The 14809-nt window shown below is 34.4% G+C and overlaps 1 protein-coding gene across 1 annotated transcript in view; it reads right to left on the bottom strand.

The window, feature by feature from the left end:
• The window catches only part of LOC147074259 (phospholipid-transporting ATPase ABCA3-like), a 29880-nt gene extending 21225 nt beyond the window's left edge, over nt 1–8655 (bottom strand). The window contains exons 1-2 of the mRNA XM_085943939.1: nt 8312–8655; nt 1306–1394 (exon numbers count right to left, since the gene is read on the bottom strand). Of these exons, the coding sequence (XP_085800065.1) occupies nt 1306–1394; nt 8312–8618 (396 nt within the window). The 5' untranslated portion in view covers nt 8619–8655. The remainder of the gene's footprint in view (nt 1–1305; nt 1395–8311) is intronic.
• Nucleotides 8656–14809: the final 6154 nt, after the last annotated feature.

Below are 14809 nucleotides of genomic sequence, written 5' to 3'. Positions count from 1 at the left end.
TCAGTGACAAAGCATGCCCGTTAATGGAATGTAGGCTACGGTATCTTTACGGGACTTGATTGTGAATTTGGTTTCATCTTCAGTATTTGACTGATACAATTTTATTTTAACCACATCCTATCCTAAGAAGATCATATGGACCTCCACGGAGTGGAGGTTTGTATTAACAGATTTTTATGTTAACGAGAAATGGATGTTAGCCACTTGCTCAATCTATTAGGTCCATATTCTGACTCAAACACAAATTGAAAAACAGTATGTGTACTTTCCAGACCCAGGATTCGAACCTGGGACTCACGACGCTATAGGCAGACGCTTAAGGCGCGCGGCCATCGTGGGATTGTTTCCTTAACCATTTTTTTTTTAAATTTTTTTTCAGTTCACGAAAACATTGCCGAAGGAATTATTTCCGCTATTGTAGAACACTTAACTTTATTGGAAGAAAAGATTGCATATTACTTTCCTTCTTAAGTATAGAAAATTATGACTGAATACGAAATCCATTTTCTACGATTGATACATCGAGTTGTGAATTTTCGTACTAAGAAGAAGAAGAATTGGTCACCGTGTCAACGAATCGTACTCTAAAAATATTTTTTTCTGAAATAACTATAGAGGAATTTTGGATTATTTCTGTCCAAGGCAAATAATATCCAGCTCTCTACATGAGGGCACTGAAAATATTATTACAGTTTTCAATATTTCTTCTGACAATTCATGGTGGAACTGCATTGTATTGTTTTCAACATCATATTTGTGTGAGCTCGGTTTCTCAGCAATAACTAATATAAAAACTAAAAAACGAGAATGACTTACGAATTTAGACGAAGAATTGAGGATAATTATATCAAATATTCGAAGTAATATTTCTGAAATCGGCAAAATTAATTGATTTTCACATCAAATAAATTCCATTTTGTTACTGGTAATTTTAGTTACAGTTTGTTCATATATGTAGGTACATATAAATATATATGTTCTTTAAAAACAATTTCTTTGGTTGTTATGCAATCTGTTTAATTTGTAATAAAAGTTATGTCCGTATATTTTTCTTTGCTTTATGACCAATAGAACCAGACTGGTTTTGGTGCACTGGTACACAATATTTTCTTTTCTTAAAAAGTGCACCGTGACATCCAAAAAGTTAAGAACCACTGACCTAGATATTATGTTTTTGCTCACTGTAACACAAGCTGTATCGAGATGGATTAACATTTAACATTTCCTTCCTCCAATAGGCATAATAATAATATATAACGATTATTGATAATAAATATTATATAGTATGAGATTTGAATCACTTACCTCAAATATAACAGCTAAGTTTTCATCTTTTTTTAAAGGGTATCCTTTTATACGAAAAAGCATTTTTTCATCAATATATCCAATTATATCTGAAATTAAATTAACGTGGATAGGTATATAGACAGTATAATATTATTATAAATTACACACATATCATAAAGGGAATTCTCATAAGGTATCTGAGCAGGGACGGCTCTTGTAAAGGAGCACAAGTGCAGTGCACCTCCATGTTAAGATTAAAAGACGATATCCAAAATATAATAATATAATAATGTATATGAGTTAGCCAGTTTAAAAGTTCCCGTGCATTCCTTGCAAAAAATACTAGCGACTTCAGCGCGCGCGTTCCGAAACCGCATTTTTATACTCGGTGTGCATATTTGAGATAAAGCCGCCCGAAACTTATCTGTGGCGTCATACCAATACGAATTTCACAGTGAAATCGTTCGTGACGCAATCAAATATGGGATATTTTAACCGTTAAAAGTTCGTGTTCTCCCCAGCTCAAGATTGTCGAATCACTGCTTCGGCTGTTACGTACGAACATTACCGAATACGAATATCTCCTTGAAATATTCGAGGTCACAGTGGTCAGTACGCGAATCTTTTTTGTATTAGAAAGTTCGTTAACTACGAGTATTTACAGCATTGATTAGTGAGTGAATCATGTCGTTTTCAGTTGAATACGAGGTGGGTCAATAATTCCTTAGAAAAAAGCATTAAAACAGTTTTTATTTTTGTATTTTTTTTTTATTTCTCAACATAATCTCATTGGAGCTCAATACACTTGGTTAGACGTTTCTCAATTTTTTTTAAACCGTCAGAAAAATAGGTTTTCGGAAGGTCCTCAAAATAAGCATTTGTCCGATCGATGACTTCTTCATTTGAAAAATAACGTTGTCCACTTAGCCAAGTTGGGAAAAGGAAAAAGTCACTGGGGGGGCTACATCTGGCGAATACGGTGGGTGGTCGACCAATTCGAACTTCAATTCTTCAATTTTAGCCATTGATCGTAAACATGTGTGAACACGGGCATTGTCCTGATGAAAGAGGATTTTTTTCCTGTTTAAATGAGGCCGTTTTTCTTCAATTTCGTTTTTTAGCTGGTCCAATAAAGATGCATAATAATCCCCTGTTATTGTTTCTCCTTTTTCCAAATAGTCAACGAAAATAATTTCACGTGCATCCCAAAATACAGTAGCCATAACCTTACCAGCTGATTTTACGGTTTTCGCCTTCTTTGGACATGGTTTGTCTTCGCAATTCACTGCTTTGACTGTTCTCTCGTCTCGGGAGTATAGTGGTGTATCCATGTTTCATCTACAATCACAAGGCGATGAAAAAATTCATCCGGATAGCGTTGCATGAGCGACAACAGGGCTTTAGAAGCCACCACCCTATTGCGTTTATTGTCGACTGTGAGCAAACGCGGCACCCATCTTGCAGAAATATTTTTCATGCCCAATTTGTCATGTAAAATAGAAATGACGCTACCTTTTGAGATCCCTGTAACCTCAATTATCTCACTCAACTTTAATCTTCGGTCACTTAACACCATATCGTGGATTTTATTGATCATTTCTGGTGTAGTCACCTCTCCAGGACGTCCTGAGCGTGGTTCATCCTTTGTTGATGTACGACCACGTTTAAATTCATTTAACCAGTTATAAATAGTTGCAAGTGAAGGAGCAGATATGCCGTGAACTAAATCCAACTCATTTTTTATTTCCTTTGCTGTTAACCTTTTTATATTAAAATGTTTAATAACAGCTCTAAACTCAATTTTCTCCATTTTCCATTTTTCCATTTTCCACAAGCAAATTTTTTTTTTAAATGTACGAGAAACACACAACAACCCGACCAATCTGATTGAAACTTCGCAGCATACTGAATCGGTAGTGCCGCTGCATGAAAACAAACCGCTTACAGTACTAGTCGCGCCACCTGTCGGCTTTTCTAAGGACTTATTGACCCACCCTCGTATATTAAAGACAATCGTCGTGATTTTTCAAAACGACTGGAAATTAAGGCTGCGGGACGCCCTACACCAAGTTTAAATTTAATTCAAAAGTGTACAGTTAAAGGCAAAGTGATTAATCAAAAATTTAACGTGGAAATGTATACAAAAGTGCCATGGTTATGCGGTTCTTCATATCTAAATACTGTTTTATGTTTTCCGTGCCTTTTATTTATAGGTGAATCAAGCTGGTCAGAGTCTGGCGTGAAAGATTTAGTTCACCTATCAGATAAAGTGAAAAAACACAGTAGTTCTGAAAAACACATTTGAAATGAAATGCAACTTGCAGTGTTGGGAGCATTAGATATTCGATCTCAGTTAGACGCCGGGTATCGTTTGTCAGTGAAAAAATTTAATGAACGCGTAGACAATAATCGATATATTTTATCCAGGTTGATTGACTGTGTGAAATTCTGCGGGGCATCTGAATTAGCTTTGAGGGGACACGATGAATCCGTAGATTCAAATAATCCAGGGGTGTATCGAGGGCTTATTGATTTCGTCTCGGAAATTGATATTGCAATGAAACAACATTTAGATAGCAATAATATTTTTAAGGGTACATCAAAAACAATTCAAAGCGATATTTTAGATTCAATTTTAGAGGTTTTTCGCAATGAAATAAAACATGAAATATCGCAAAGCAAGTTTATCGCGATCCAGGCGGATGAAACCACGGATGTAGCCACAACTCAACAATTAGTTTTGGTAGTTAGGTAGGAATTACGCGGATAAATACATGAACGTTTCTGGAAATTTATGACGCCGAAAGATCATACAGCGGTAGGTATTGCATCTGAAATTTTCAAAAAACTCGAACTTCTCGAGATTTAACAAACCCAATTAATCGGGCAGAGTTATGATGGTGCAGCCGTTATAAGCAGGCGACTAGGTGGTGTACAGGCTTTGATAAAAGCTTCGTATCTATACGCACACTTCATAGATTGTTACGCCCATCAATTAAATTTAATAATGGAAAGAAGTGTTTCCGCTAACACAATGGTCCGAAATTTTTTCGCTAATTTACGAGCATTTCCAGTTTTTTTTTCGAGATCTGCAAAAAGAACTGATATTTTGAAAGAAATAGTTAATAGAAAAATACCATCAGCACCGACAACGAGGTGGAATTTTAATATAAGAACGGTATGTTAAATGAGTGTATAGAGCACATTTTAGAATCAGTAAATTTAGACGCTGATACTATAAACCAAGCTGGAATGCTGAATTTTAATTATTGGTTAGATTTTTTCGCCAAAGTTATGCCCCACTGCGATATACTTTTTAAGCAACTTCAGTCGAGATCAAAAGAAGTATTAGAGATTAATAAAGATAATGAACATTTTACACTTGCTATTCAAAATATTCGGGAAAATAATACGCTACAAATTCAGCCCACGAAAAAACGTCGACCGAATGATTTACCACATTCTGTAATATGTCATGAAGTATGCGATACGATAGTGAACCAAGCTAAAGATCGTTTTGAATACCATGGTCATTTAGTAATATCTAAATTGTTTTTTAGTGAAAAATTTCGCGATTACCATAAAAAATTTCCTATTATAGATTTTAATACGGCAATGGCAACATACGATTTTATTGACAAATTGAAACTTAAAAATGAATTAATTGTTTTATACAGTCGAGAAGATTTTTACGTCACCGATGGAGCGTTATCCATACTACAGCTATTCACAAATAATAATTTACTCGGAGTATTTAGTGAAAGCGTTAAGCTATTGCAAATAATTTGTACAATACCGATGACGTCAGTAGAAAGTGAGCGTTGCTTCTCAACTTTAAAAAGGATTTAGTCATTTATGAGAAATACCATGTCTCAAGATAGGTTAAATGCTCTTGCGATGTTAAGTATCGAAAAAAAAATAAAATCTTCAATGTCGGACTTTAATATTCGTGTAATCGACGTATTCTCAAGATCCAAAAATCGGAGGATGGACTTCTTGCATAAATAGGTGAGTCTTTTTTTGCACTCCCTAATATTCTTGTCACCAGCCGCCACTGTATCTGAGGTATATTATTCCTGATAATAATGGCTCTTTATAAAGGTAGTTTCAGATTAATTTTCAAAATTTAAAAGACTTAAAGAGTTAAAACCACGTCGCTATAGGATTTGTTTCCCGAATAGACCAAATGTCAATTTTACAGGAGACGAAAAACAAATTTCATTGTCGTATATTTAAATATCAGTAGATATAACAATCATTCTTTCTACACTGTATGATTGCAACATTATCTAAGAATACATTCCAAGAATAATATACTGGTATAAATCATTAAATGCACAGAAAATACGTTTTATTTACAAGTACTCACTGTGGATATTCGGGAAATTTTTAGCGCTCTCTCAGAATAATGGATATTCGGGACAAAACAAGGACGTTCGGGATTTAAGACCGTAGCGTATTGCTGCACGGCCCACAGATTACTGAGTGGTCAAAAAGTACGCGCCTCAAATGTTATATTTATTTACACGATAATTGTTAATAATTACTTCTACTATTAAAATACTTAATGATCGTAATCACCGAAGTTCGTATGCAATAATAACATGCGGCAATCGCTTTTTCGGTTTTTTTTCGGATTATGTACCTAATAAAATAGTTTTTAAGTAATTAACTATTTTTTTATTGAACGAATAATTTACAAGATTTAAGAATGTACCATTCTAATAATTGAACATACATAATTTTTAAAATCACTTCTGAGAAAATATATTATAACCAATAGAATTTAAAATCTTTTTGAAAAAAGTAAGACACCCGGCAGGATCGTCCCTGCATCTCCTGGGTTTACGACCCAGTCCACGAATCATCTACCATGCTACGAGGTGACATACTTATGACGACAAACTTTAACTATTGGCCTTTTAATACCTGCTCATCAGTATTCTTCAAAATCAAGCGACTATCGGGATTTGTTTATTAAATAAAAGTAGGTATCTACTGCTTCAATTACTAACCGACGTCACGGATTTCTCCAATATTTTATGATGGTACTTACTTGTACTTGCTAACAATTTTATATTAATACTTTTTACAAAAAAAAAAATCTTTGTATATATATCTGTATATTATTATATCTATATACCTATTTTTATAATTAACAATTAAACTTATTACAAACCACCAAATAAATATTATGTATTTACAATTAGAATGACAACACAAAATAATAGCATCTATAAATTAATTACCATTGGCTGCTAATATTAGGTAGGTACCAATGTCTTAAGTATATAATATTCACCAAATAAATAGTTACTAACATACATATTAAATTAAATTAACTATCAGCGCATTCAAAAATAAATAATAGCATAACCTTTATTTTCATAGAAATACCTAGATTAAAAGTAAAATAAAGACAAACAATATTTGATTAAGGTGACGCATCAGTGAAACGGCAAATAATTTTCAACTGTAGGCGCGACGAAATTTTGGATTCGCTCGCATTCAGTGAGAAAACGTCGAGCTAGAAACACGTCACTTTGCTTCGTGATGGCGACGGGCCAATTAATTATTAAATCGTGTAAAGATGACTAAAAACTTTACCCATTTACTTTAAAAAGAAAATATGTCAATGAATATATTATTATTGTTACTAATAGAACAATAAACAGAACATAAAATGGACGTATGTTGGATTTATATGACAAATAATATTTCGTTTGACAGGCGTCATTTGCACCCGTGACCCGCAATCCGCGCATCGCTTAGCAACGATCTTTTTAGACCGTGCCTCAACTGATGTACGGCCTTAATAATAATTTGAAATAATAATTATTTTTTACGTCATAGTAGTTGCCGGGTCATACTGTAGAATTCATATAACCGTTAGGATTTTGTGTCATTTATCAAAACAAAATGCAGTTATTTAGGTTAAAATACTCACTTCCATAACTTTGCTATAAGTTCAGGGCGAACTAGTGATGTATCAGCTATAAATGATCTCTTCAAATTTGATGAATTCACTATTAAAACAATAATAACTTTAAAAACAATATCAATAAGACGAAATTTGAAAGAGGCCACCGGACGGCGGAAAAATATGAAAGTGGGCGTGATTGTTTTAGAGCTAGACAGCGTGAATGTGGGAGCGAGATGCACGGCGTCAGCGCGGTTTGATTGGCTAAAAGTCATATTCGGGAAATAAAAACTCAGCCAGAGATTTATTTCGACCGAAATTAGCTTGGATATTCAGGTACGAATAGTTGGACATTCGGGAGAACAGCACGGAGTAATTGTAACTTAACATGGCGTATTCGGGTTTTTTTTTTTTTTTTAAATATCTCTGTTCCTAGATAAAAATATATTGTTTTTATAAATGATTTCGGTAGAGTTCGATAAAAGAAATTGAACTGCATTAAAATGTCGATTTCGACAAAAATGGATATTCGGGAAACAAATTCTATAGCGACGACCAGTCAGAAAATCATTAGATAAGTAAATTAAATTTAAATTTATAATAAGATGAGCATTTCTCACTAAAATATTACCCAAAGCATAACTAACTTCCTGCATTTATTATTTCGAAAATTTAAAATTGATTGTCATTTTTTATCGTATGGGGGGCCTCTCAATCGGTCAATGTGCCGGGCCGCTTTTGGTATATTATGGGGAATAGGTACATCTATTTTCACACAAATTGCTTATTATTTCGTTCCAATCTAATCCAGACAGTTTCCCTTATATTATAATATTATAATGCAGCCAATAGACATTCTCTATACCTATTTGACATATTATCATCCTTTAATAATGTTGGTAAAATTTGGCTGTGTATGCCACAAGTTTACTTGGTTTTTCCGTGTTTTTCAGCTTTAGAAGGCTGAGTCGTTATGTGATTACCTACCTACCTACATAGTATACGAGCATATGGAGACCATAGAAGAAAACGACTATGGAATGAGCTTTGTTCAATTATTTACATTTTACAGCAAAGTTATTTAAAACATCATGCAATACTTACTTTCCAGAGGAAGGCCAATTTTTCTCGAAACTCTTTCCATCAGATCGCTGATATATGATTCATTTGGTGCATAATAAACATTATTTATGGACTTGAACTGATAGAGAAAATCAGGATCCGGGTCGGTATGGTGGACTTCATTGTATGATATTTTAGAGAATTTTATGTACGTGTATTTCAAAATCAAAATAATGAATACAGGCAAGGCAAATGCTACAAATGTCATAATGACATTTCGACGTCTTAGCAAAAAATGTTTCCATAGTAATGCTTTTAGCTGCACCCAAGATTTTCTAAGCAAAGACATTTGAATCTGAAACAGAAAATATAAATTATTAAAATCTTTGTACCTACATAATAATAATACTAATAATACTGATGACAAAAGGGTGGGAAGAAAAGCGTTGTCCAAGGAACTGGGTGAACGTTAAATCATCACACTTCAAAACAATTACCGAGGCATTACGCTACTCAGTGTTCAAGCATCCTCTTGATGAGAATGAGGGACCCAATAACGTCCTCAGGAAAAACCAGGCCGGGTTTCTACCTAGACGAGCGTGTGCAGACCAAATCCACAACCTTCGATGTCTTCTCCAGTGAGCCATGAGCTGAAAAGTCCGTTGGACTGCTACTTTGTGGATTATAAGAAGGCTTTCGAAAGTCCGCACCGCTCCTCCCTCTAATAATTCTATGTTAACTCCGTAATTTTTATCTTTCACAGTCTTACAGCCAGTTAGCTTAGTCTGATTAGCTCTGACCCTTTTGATCATAAAGGTCCTCTATTTTGAAACTAAGCACCTTACACTATCGAGATTCTTTTCTAGTGATACGTGTGGTATCTAGTTGTCAAATGTGATACTTACCTGAACTGAACTAATCCTTTGGCAACTTCATCTGGTTGTTTGGTCGAGCGATCTTGTCTTGTTAATTTGTTTTCGTGTACCGTTTGAAGTATTCTATGTTATTGTTAATTAATCTCTGTGAACTCTGAACAAATACTAAAACCGTAAGACTTTCTATTTTTATAAATAAGAAACATACTATAAAATGTATATTCTATTAGATTTTTTTATATACCCGCCAACCTCAGACGGTCAAATGGAAAAACAGTCTTATGTAAGATTAGGGCATATTGTCGGCACCTCAGATGAAAATCAAGGATTATGTCATAAATATTTTTTTTTACTATGGTTCCGATAAGTTTCGGATAAGCTTAAAAATACATTTTAAGCGAATACTTGTATTACGTACCTACTATTAATTCACTTCCTTTCAATTCGTCGGAATGTAATATTTCACAAGACGGCTCTGGTAATTTACGGACAGGAGCTGCGCTGCGTTCCGGTGCGTTCCAATCAATTTAGAGCACTGATTTAGACACGGTATGCTAATAATTATTTTTTAGCCAAACACTTAAAATCACTATAATACTCATACACCCGTAGGTGAAGAATATTATCAATTATGTAGGTAGTACAAAATTATAACAAGTATGTCTGTCTCTCATAAACTATACCTACCTATATATTATTTCATATTATTAGAACGTATATTTACGTATGCCTATATATTTAAAACTCATAATATTTTTTGTATGACTGACGTCTGATTGATAACTGAAATAGAATTGTTGTTAAAAGCCATTTATAAGGGTTATGTTATGATAATACTGATAATATAATAAAATAATCTACCTATAATCACTCTGATAATGGATAAATACCTATGTAGATTATTATGTGCGTTCGAAAACAAACTTAGTCTGATAATACGTTGAATACTATCATGATGATCACTGATAGTGATTCGCAGAAAAGAATTTAATAATAATCACCATGCAGATGCGCCATATCAGGGAACATAAAAAGTAGGGAAGTGAGTTACCCTCAGGGTGTGGCTGCAAGAAGGTACCAACAATTATTATCGAATGTGGATAAATATGGGATAAACTTAAATACGTTTTAAAGAATACAACATTTTCATTATGTATATATCGTCCAAACGAAAATTCGGTTAAAAGTTGGTAATATTTGGGGACACCTGGAGGGCTATGATTTTTTCGCGTTATATGGCCTGACCGTTATTAAATCGTTCTGCCATGAATAGTTCCAGGCAGTTTATTGATCGCGTTGTCTTTTATACTTAAGTACTATCATAAGGCATAGGAGCCATAAGAAACAAGGACATACAGCGTACCTACTTACTAGTATTTTGGTTTTGAAACGAAGCATTTTGTTCAATTCTACAATATCGAATATTTTAGGGCACCTCAGTTTTACGAACATGTTTCTTTGGAATTCTCCATCGTAGGAATCTCATGGCTGAGAATTGTGAACTGAATAGGCTCCACCCTTCGTGTACCTACTGAACTTTAAGTTCGAATGCACTATCAATTCAATATGACGTGCTTATAATAACAAAACGTGAGGCTCCTAATATGATAGAATTCTGATGCAGTTTCACTTGTGATTGATCTATCCGAGACAATAATAGATTTTCCGTTTTGACTCGTAGAAGTAGTCATGCCTGCCACTAATTACCATCTAACTTGATGCCACGCACATGCTGCGCTTGCTTTAATAAGTCACCTGCCTAGATAACATGAGAGACGCAATTTATTTGTGATTCGTCATTCGTCTACCTGGCATCATAATACGGAAAGTTTACCTCGCTAAATTTGCATGTCTTGAACTCTCCTTTATTTTTTTGGTCACATACTACGTAGCGAGAGTAAAAGCATGGACAGCCCCGTACTATTTTATAAGGTGAGTGTAGAGAGGACGAAGAAGAACCACATGCATGGACCAAATCAAAAGTGGCACGAGCTTTCTACTGAAATTGGCTCTGAATACTGCTGGATGCCGAGAGGGGTAGAGCCTAGCCATGGAGAAGGCTTTTGCTTGACGGTCAAATTGTTCTATTCAACTTTGTTGGCGAAGTTCTAAAAAGGGTGACTATAAATTGCTTAGGGGCTAGAAATTGCTCCGTTTCGTAATTAAACCTGGTCATATCTCTGTCTACGTATAATATACAAAACTATTTGTGTTTTTTTAAGCAATGCGCCGCTGCACACCTAACATCGTCTCACAGCACACCGGCACTACTTAGGCGGCAACAAAGTACGTCCTCTATGTGAAAGGCCTTGAACCGTGGTCGGGCTGATTAAGGGTCGACTACGATACAAATCTGGACTAGGGCCTACATAAACCCAGAGGAAAAACTAACCTGGTAACCAGTTTAATCCGTCGTATTTTATCCTTTCTATGCCGCAATTCGTTAATTGAATGAATTTTCAAGTATTTTCGATATTATTTTTTACACATTTTTCTCTTTGACCCTACAATTAGACGTGGATTTTAGCCACCTCCCAATTAATGAGATATAACATATTATTATGTTACACTTACCGACCCTACTACGTCCATATCCATGCTCTGGATCCAAATTAATTTCCAAAAATATTCTTGTACCTACTATAGTTTTTTCACATTTCTACTACAAGCAATGTGCAGTGCGAACTGAGAATGCGCTCCTTTGGCCACATACACCGAAAGCACCCCGCCACACACGGCTTCTTTTAGTGGGCTTTGTCGCTTATGATTAAAATATTTCGGCGTTATCAACCCATGAAAATAATATGTTTTTTATTTTTTTATTCAATATTGAATATAGTTAAGGTTTTTAGAATGTTTGATTCAAATAGAATTATATTAGAAAAAAAATCTAGAAAAAACTTGGACCGAGTGGGACTCGAATTCACGTCTTTCTCTTTGTATGTATGTTTTTGAGGTTTTTCAAAATTATGTTATTTCTTTATTAATGCGTTTGTTACTGATCATCATCCCGCAATTGCATCATAATATATAGGTAGGTATATCCTATGGACGGAATTTACTATTTATCTGTTTGACCTTGCACAATTTGTCCAATACCAGAGAACGTAAAAATAAGAGAAGCGGTTTACTTTCTGGGTGTGGCTGCAAGAAGGCACAATTCTCGAGTGTGGAGAATTATGGGATAAACACGTCTTAAAGAATTAATTTTTTTCATTATTTATGCCTGTATCATGATGTATGCATTAAAGTTTGTCTCGTAAACGAAACGTACATTTAATATTTGAGGACACTCGGCGGGGTTTTAAAAAATATTTAATATTTAGTGAAAATTAGGGAACCTAAGTCTTACGAACATGTTTATTTGGTATTTTTCATCGTATGAATCTCATGGCTGAGGATTGTGAACCGAATGAGCTCCACAACTCTGTGTCCTTTATGTTCAAGTTCGAATTCACCATCAATTCAATAATATGTGCTTCTAACAAAAAAACGTGACGCTCCTAATAAGTATTAAAGACGCAGTTTCATTTGTAATTGATCTATCCGGGACAATAGTAGATATGTTTTGAGTCGCAGAAGTATTCATGTATCCCACTGATCACTGCATAACATAATGTCATGTGTATGCTTCACTTGCTTTAATAAGGCACTAAGACAGGGTTCAGAGCATCATCAATGGCTCAGGGACACTTCTCGTAAATCTACCTACCTAGATAATATTATGAATATACTCTTTTGTGGTTCGTCTACCTGAGACCATAATACGGAAAGTCAACCTAATTTTCCTGCTGTGGAATCTTCAATTGCTACAACACGTAGGTACACATTGTACCTACGTAGCGAGAGTAAGACCCGTTTCACACGGGACACCTCTGTGGCGCCACTGGCGCGGCGAGATTCCGCATTTACATATTCCTAAATATAAATGAACGCGACTCTCGTGTGTCAGTAATTACTATTACTATTACTACTCAATAATGTGTAAATTTAAAGCGAAATCGGCGCCACGCAGGTGTCCCGTGTGAAACGAGTCTATTAGCATGGAACCCCCGTTTTATTTAATAAGGTGGATAAGGTACTCAAAAACAATGACATATCAATGTCATTGCTCCAAAACAACAAAAAAAGAAATACGATTTTGTTATAAGATAATATAAATATAATTAATTGTAGATAATGTCACTATTGATAAATGATAACATTGTTTGTGTTCATTATATTCAGGATAACGTATTTTACAACGTTTTTCTTAGTTCGTATTCTTATTTTTCCGGTGGTTCTTTGTACGGTACAAATCTTGCAATCGATTTTTAACTAACTTCCCGACTAGCTAGATATTTGAAACTTTTAGAATATCAGAACACGATACCAATGCATTTTTTAATACTTTTAGTCTTCTTTAAGTAGAATTGAATTCATTTTCAGTTATTTCTGTTTTCTATGAAGAGTTATCTCGGCACCATTATTGGTTGCTAGGGGTCTGGGGTTCTAGCAACTAAATTATTAATATATACGTGCGTTACTATGGAAATCAATATGACATTTCAGTATTATTTCTATCAAGTACATTTTTTTTGATCGTTTAAGCTAGTTAACATAAGTTTATATGATTCAACAGAAAATTTAAAAACGTTGTTTATAAAAAGTTCTTTCAAAAAGTCAGTAATAATTAATTATGTACTTTAATCTATTTCATGGCTATTTCTAATTAATAATTGGGTAGCCTCCAGGGAAGGCGAAGCAGAGGAAGAGCGTCTGCGCGATGGAGCGACCGAGTGAAAGAGCTGACTGGGCGCACCATACATTCTGCCCTGAGAGAAGCGGAAGATCGAGAAGGATGGAAAGTCTTGGTCGCTCAAAGGATGGCGAAATTTAAATGTGGTCACGATCCTCAGCCATGAGTACACGACCAAGAAGAGAGAGATAATAATTTTGTACCTGATGTGTATACATATTATGGTATATTAACCAATGGCTGTAATGCCATAATACTCTATTTCGAAATAAATAAATACTATCATCGAATCATTTAACATTTAAACCGATCTGTGAACTGATTGTCAACCCTCAACACCATCTACTTCCTGTTTCATAACCGTCTAGACATTTACACCTCCCTCCCATAAACATAAACACTCCTTAAATTTAAATTTAATCACACCCCTACTAACCAGGTCGCCAGACGGGGGAGGAGTTGGTATTATCGAAAGACAAAGGTTTTATGATTGATTCTTTTCTTTACAGAGTAAATTATAAATTAAAAGAAAAATGATATCATTATCTCACAAAAATTATTATTGTAAATTGAGTATTACTGTATGAGTATCTACAGTGGCGGAGGTGGAGGTAGGATTTGGAGATTCGACATGAATAGTAAGTAAGTACAAACTTTGTCAGATATACCTACTAACTATTTGTTTTCATTAAACTAAGCATACAAATTGAAGATTGTGTTAGTTTTAAAAAAAACAATTAAACTCTGCCTCAAACAAATTATAATAGACAAACGATAAAAAATATTCTTCCATCTATAAAATAGCTATTTTAGATAAATGTTATAGGTACACATATTATATAATAATATATTTTATCTATTATAGTTTGGTTAGGCATGGTTTAATTGAATTTTCTAAACTAATAAAAACTATTTGCATTTTGTATT

The sequence above is a fragment of the Rhyacophila brunnea genome, unplaced genomic scaffold (genome assembly GCF_057557595.1).
Source record: "Rhyacophila brunnea isolate RB1 unplaced genomic scaffold, BYU_Rbru_1.0 scaffold_16, whole genome shotgun sequence".
Classification (NCBI taxonomy): Eukaryota; Metazoa; Arthropoda; class Insecta; order Trichoptera; family Rhyacophilidae; genus Rhyacophila; species Rhyacophila brunnea.
The sequence above is the reverse complement of the archived record's forward strand: the minus strand, read 5'-3'. Positions and strand labels throughout refer to the sequence as shown.